The following is a 6,000-nucleotide window of genomic DNA, read 5'->3' on the forward strand; positions in this document are numbered from 1 at the left end:
GAGGAGAAGTGGAAAGGAGGAAATCGGAAACGAAAGAGCCCAATTGGGAAGGAACGTGACTTCTCAGGGCTCCAGTTTCCACTCCACGGGATTTCATCCACTTGTCTCCATCTTTCTGCCTGTCAACAGAGATTCAATTCGGAGAGTCCGTTTGTTCACACAATCCTCTTTCTGCCTCTCCACGAGAAACGGGCGCCATAGCAACCAGGTCCCATGATGATCTTCAGGACGAGAGACGGAGGCCTGTACGCCGCACGCCATTCATTCTCCATGCTACTCCTCTGCCAGAAGCCTATCCTGGTATCACCTGCATTGCATGGCATAAACTAGCATGATCTCTGTTTTCTTTTGAGCTCTCGGATGGGGCCAAGCCTTCTTCGCAGACAAAGAAAGAGAAATAATATCGAACAGGTTTTCTTACCTCTCTCTCCAGATCGAGTAAGATCCCCAGCCGAAGCAAGCAAGAATCATCAGTGGTTAGCCAAGGAAGGATAAGTGCTGACGTTTGGCATGCAATCAATCAAGGTAGAAAAGGTCTTCCGCCTTGGATACGGCCCTATACGCGAAGAGCTTAAGCTCGCACATCAGGCGTATACATAGCCTAATAACACGCACGAACGGCTCGAATTGGCCACTGCCGAAAAACCACACCCACGCAACCGAGCGTGCACTATGTATGACACGAACACCCCTACGAGATTCGGTAATAGACCACCCAAATGGAGGAGATGATGATTTGTACAGCAAAATACGGTGCGTTTTCCCCAGAAGCTAAAGATGCCGACAGTCGTCGAAAAGGATAAGCCTTCCCGACGACAGCCGGACGCAGGCGACGGAGTCCCAATACTCCGAATTTCATTCAGATGAGCCCAATTATTTAGTGGATGAGAGTTGGTCACATCCCCAAGTCCATTGTCATTCGCCGCATGCCAGCTCATAGCCAGGACCTAGCAAACAGAAAGCAGCTAATCAGAGGAGGGGTCGATGAGGTGCAGACGCATATTGTACTCAGTCATTGAGGAACAAGCTTGGATAATGACCATGCATTCCCTGTAAGACATCAAAAGAATTTGGGAAACAAAAGAAATCAATGGAAAAGAATATACATTGAAGTACATGGACTGTCAAAGGTCATCGGTCACCGGCCAACCAAGTGCCCTTGGCTTACTCATTTCGTCCAACCCACCCATGACTAGACAATTACCGCGCATAGGCTGTTTGCTCCATTCGAGTCTCATTAGCCTGATTTTTTTTTATCACAAGTGGCGATCAGGAAGAACAATGCTGGCCTCACCGCTTGCGAGCAGGTCGAAACTCTCGTCACTCGCTGCTGTCGTGGGAGGACTCAGACCTGTGCTCTCTGCCGAGACAAATGGCTTCTCCTTTTCGAGAAGGGTCAAGGACACAGCTTGCCTCGTTTTCCAACGCTTGTCACCGATCCACTCTAGGCCGTCGCCCGCCCCGCGGACGCCTGCCTTCCGACGAGCGTTTTCCCGCTCGAGAAGAGGAAGACTTTCTTCCGTGGCAGTTGACTCAGCAAGAGGCAAGTCCAGGTTGCGGTGGTGCCATTCGCCCAGGAACATGCCATCCGGGTCGACGTCCTGACGCACCTTCAACCATTCACCCATGCCGTCACCGTACAGCTGCCTCAGTTCATCGCGCGTGGAGACGAAGTTCTTGGCCCAGTGCGGTCTGGCTCCCAACTCGCGCATGAGCCACTCGAAAGCCTCGTAGTAGCGAGCCGTGCAGGGAGGATCCCGATGGTACGGACGATAGAGGGTTGCATTCAGATACAGGGTCGGACCGTCGGAGCAACTGGGGTCCAGGAATGGGCGGGGGTTCTTATTGAGCGTAGAGTCGGCGACTCTGACTTCGATCGGGCAATGCACCCAGAGTCCCTCGACAGAGAATGGCATCCGTGCAGTTTGCGCGTCGCCGTTCAACCAAGCCGAAAGCCGGGTGATGGCTTCGGGACCCTTCTCCAAGGGAAGGGCCCACTCATTGACGAATTGCGAGTAGAGACAGTTCATGAGCAGTCCCTCGCGGGCCGGCTCCACGGCTTCCGTGACCTTAGTTTCATCCCTGAATCCATACTGCAACCCAAAAACAAACCACTCGACCCAGGGCAAGATGCGAGGGAAGTAGTTGGCCAGGGCCAGCAGATTGTGATAGATGTGATAGCCGATCGTCTCCCCATAGAACGTCTTAGGCGGGGCGCGCACCGGAAGATCGGTCTTGTCCGCGTGCCAAACGACCGCGCTCTTTTCGTATGGCATCCACCAGACGCGGACGAACTCATGCGTTGTCCACAACCCCGTCGACCATTCCGTCAAGACGCTCGACAGACTGCGGCGCGTCTGCCGCCACGCGACCTTGAAGGTGGGCTCGGCTTGCAAGGTGACCTCGACGATGATGCCCAGCGCACCGAGAGAGATGAGGGCGGCGCGGAAGAGGGCCGGGTTACTGGTCGGACTGCACCGCACCAACTGCCCGTTGGCCAGCATCAGCGTCAGGGACAGAATACATTCGGAGATCAGACCATGCTGCAAGGAGCTGCCATGCGTGCCCGTCGAGATGACGCCCGCGATCGACTGACTGTCGATACTGCCCAGATTCGACAGGGTCAAGCCATGCTTCTCCAGTTGTTTCCCTAGATCCCTCAAGCGTATTCCTGCCTGTACGGTGATCACGCCGGTATCGGTCGACACGTCCAGCACGCGGCTGAAGTCATCGAGATTGACGAGCCAGGACGAGGTGCATGTCAGATCGGAGGGCGAGTGACCACTGCCAACGGTGACGAGGCGACGACGACAGTGGCGGGCGAGGGTGACTAGTTTCTGGATCTCGGCGATGGACTGAGGACGAACGTAGAGTTCCGGTCGTGAAAAGAATGTTTTGGCCCAGGTGTGATGCAAATGATCGGTGGTGGCGCGGAAGGGCACCGCGGGGTCGAGGCGCGAAAGTTCGCGAAGGACGGCGGGGTCCATGATATGCTTGGTGGTGGTGGGTGGTGATAATTTCTCCAACAATCAGAGATCAATCAAGGCATACTGACATATACAGAGAGACAACGTAGTCTCTCAACACTGCAGAGAGAGAGAGGGGGGAGAGAAAGGAACGAGGAAAGACTGAGGCGAAATCAGCGACACCAAGCGGCGAAAATTAGATCAGAGCGCGGGGGGAAAATTGACGGCCGATGACGAGCCGCGGTGGGTCGATTGCCCATCGCAACAACCTTTTTTCTTCTTATCTTCCCCTCCCACCATGGTCAGGATAAGAGCATTCCAATGCATGTCCACGGCACAATAAGGTGAACCATGATTGAAATTGTCTAACTGTCCTCAAGAACAGAATTATCATACATGCACCAAAGAAAAACCAGCAATCCTCTCATGAACACCGGTAAGCAAAGGACTATCCTCCGAAACGCCAAAGATGAATGCAAATAAGGACCCAGCAATGCAACAGACACTTAGACAACCTCTCTCACACATACATGCTGTCAAAATTCCCTATGAGCCCCGCCGTTCAGGCTTTCTATATCCGCGCTTCCATTTAAATCCTTCCAGAAAAATGTAGCCAAGCACCATTTCTGTACAGCCCGATATATGCACAATCTAAATGCAAGACGCTATAAACAAAGATAGGCGAGAAAAAATCAAGATAAATCCGGGTATGACGCCCACTAACACTAGAGGAACAAGGAGAGATGGCGGGAAGTTTAGGGGTTGCGAATTGCCTCGATTGCCGCGTTCAAGGGAAACACTTGCGGAATGGTTTGCCACGAGCTCGTGTTCCATTTGCGGAATGCACTGCTACAGCTCTCTGGGATTCCGCCGAGGGAGACAAAACTCTTCGGGATAAATGGTCGATCTTGGAAAGAGGCGGCCAGGATACTGTATTCATGCGCGAAATAGACTGCTGAAGCGAACTCGGCAGCGCGGGCTGAGGCTTGTTCACCCACAATCCTGTCAACAAAGGGTTAGCGTGTGATTTCGAATGGTTTGGGAAAATTCCTAGAGATCACTTACACATAAATCTCAAAGTAGGTGTCGAGAACATAGATTCCTTTAACGTCAATGTCTTTTTGACAGAACGGATCTACCTCTTGCACAGTGTCGTTCGGGCGAGTGATTGGAGAAGGGGAACCAGCACGACGCATCCAAAAACCAGCCCGTTGCTGACCGAGTTCATGGTTCACGCGAAGCAGGCGCGTGCGATACCGGTCAAGCTTGGGCTTCATGCGCCAGTTGTTGGCACCCTTCTCATCCGCCGTCCTTTCGTACTGCGGAAAGACTTCAAAAAAGCTCTCTGGTTCCTCTCCTTCACCTACTTCTTCAAACTCGCCAGTGAGGCCGAGATCCATCCCAATCAGGCGAGCGGCTCCTATCTCTTCTGCAGAGCTGCCGAGCCCTTTCCAGAGAAACAACTTGCCAAACATGGCGGAAATCACGAAAGGGTAGCCAGAGCAAAGGCTGCTAGGCGAGAAGTTCACTTCGTCAAACACCATCTGTCCTAGATGCTTCCGTCCGCAAAGCATGAAGATAGCAGAAGAACTGGACCGGGAGCTAGAACCACGACGGGTGATGAGAATCCCGCCCAAAGCTTGAATGAAACGGGCCGGCTCTTTGCCTTGTTTGATGATCTCGAGCTTGCATCCATTCTCTTTTGCAACTCGTCGAGAGAAGGGTTGGGCATCGTCGACAGCCGCATCGGGAACATCATCACCACACCAGAGGTGGATCTCAGAACGCACGTTACCATCAGCCTCAAACATATGCACGCACAAGTACATGCTACCTTCGTACAGAATATACTCCTGGTTGACGGGAAGATCTTGCTTCTTTCCGTCGCCTGTGATCTCCCATATTTGCCGTTTCAATGTTCGGATCTTCATCTCGTCACCACGCTTTGCCAACAGCACCTGGGCGTCGACATTCACACGGTCATTAGATTTAGGTAGGGGCTTAAAGAAGCTGGAAAGTGCATCCCATGACTCATCTGCTAAAGGAACAAGCGAGGCTGACGATCGTGGCGAGGAGAATTGATCGACAGAGGCTCGAGATCCCTTGGGAGGAACGGGGGGTGAAGGTAAAGCTTTGTCTCTAGCAGACGCGTTTTTGACTCCTACAGCAGCAAAGTAGGATGCGGGTTTCTGATACGGCGCTGGGGATGTCGATCCCAGATTCTCCTTGAAGCTGGTTCTCAGAGGCGAAGGGGAAGGCGACGAAAAATGAGTAGGAGCGTTCCTCGTAGGGGTCGATGGTAGCGGTGCTGTTTTCGGTGGCAACGGAGGCTTTCCCAGGAGAGAGCTTCGTAGGTTGGCAACAAAGCTATTGCTCCTGCTTCCTTCGGCGCGAGGTGCATCCTGGCTTGGCGGTGTTGGAGGCTCAGAGCTTCGATCGTCGGGATTCGGCAGAGGCTTTTGATTGATCAATTGCGGGGTGGCTTTCTTGATTTTGATCGGCTCAATAGAAATCGGCGAAACAGGCTCGGACGTGCCTGCTTGAGATGTGATATTCGAATTAACCTCAGTGTCAGGAAGTGGCCAGCCGCTGGAGACACCCACAGATTGTTCAACATGCGAAGCGCCTAGTACGGGGCTTTCCAATTCTGAAACCGCTGAATGACGTTCCTCGTCGCCGGTTTCATTCTTTGTGACCTTATCCTTTGTTACTTTCGCTTCTGCGGCCTTAGCTTCTGCGATTTTCTCCTCTGCAAGCCTCCGCTCCTCTGCAAGCCTTTCCGCAGCGAGCTTCTCCTCAGCCAGTCTCTGCTCTTCTGCAAGCTTTTCCGCAGCGAGTTTCTCCTCGGCTAGTCTCTTCTCTTCAGCTGCCTTCTGCTCCTCGGCGAGCTTCTGCGCGGCAAGTTTCTCCTCAGCGAGTCTCTGCTCTTCGGCCAGCTTCTCCTCAGCGAGTCGTTGCTCCTCAGCCAGTCTCTGCTCCTCAGCAAGCTTCTCTGCGGCGAGCTTCTCTGCGGCGAGCTTCTCTGCGGCGAGCT

The 6,000-nt window shown here is 53.2% G+C and overlaps 2 protein-coding genes across 2 annotated transcripts in view; both read right to left on the reverse strand.

Moving 5' to 3' along the window:
- Nucleotides 1-1,097: 1,097 nt before the first annotated feature.
- Nucleotides 1,098-3,145, reverse strand: BO97DRAFT_73241 (D-arabinono-1,4-lactone oxidase). The gene has a single exon (XM_025701028.1). It carries the CDS (start codon nucleotides 2,985-2,987, stop codon nucleotides 1,257-1,259), a length of 1,731 nt encoding a protein of 576 aa, XP_025555849.1. The 5' UTR covers nucleotides 2,988-3,145; the 3' UTR covers nucleotides 1,098-1,256.
- A 132-nt stretch (nucleotides 3,146-3,277) lies between these two features.
- The window catches only part of BO97DRAFT_474734 (putative gelsolin repeat protein), a 7,158-nt gene continuing 4,435 nt past the window's right edge, over nucleotides 3,278-6,000 (reverse strand). Inside the window, exons 3-4 of the mRNA XM_025700343.1 lie at nucleotides 4,032-5,998; nucleotides 3,278-3,968 (exon numbers count right to left, since the gene is read on the reverse strand). Of these exons, the coding sequence (XP_025555850.1) occupies nucleotides 3,722-3,968; nucleotides 4,032-5,998 (2,214 nt within the window). The 3' untranslated portion in view covers nucleotides 3,278-3,721. The remainder of the gene's footprint in view (nucleotides 3,969-4,031; nucleotides 5,999-6,000) is intronic.

The sequence above is a fragment of the Aspergillus homomorphus genome, assembly GCF_003184865.1.
Source record: "Aspergillus homomorphus CBS 101889 unplaced genomic scaffold BO97scaffold_2, whole genome shotgun sequence".
NCBI classification, from domain to species: domain Eukaryota; kingdom Fungi; phylum Ascomycota; class Eurotiomycetes; order Eurotiales; family Aspergillaceae; genus Aspergillus; species Aspergillus homomorphus.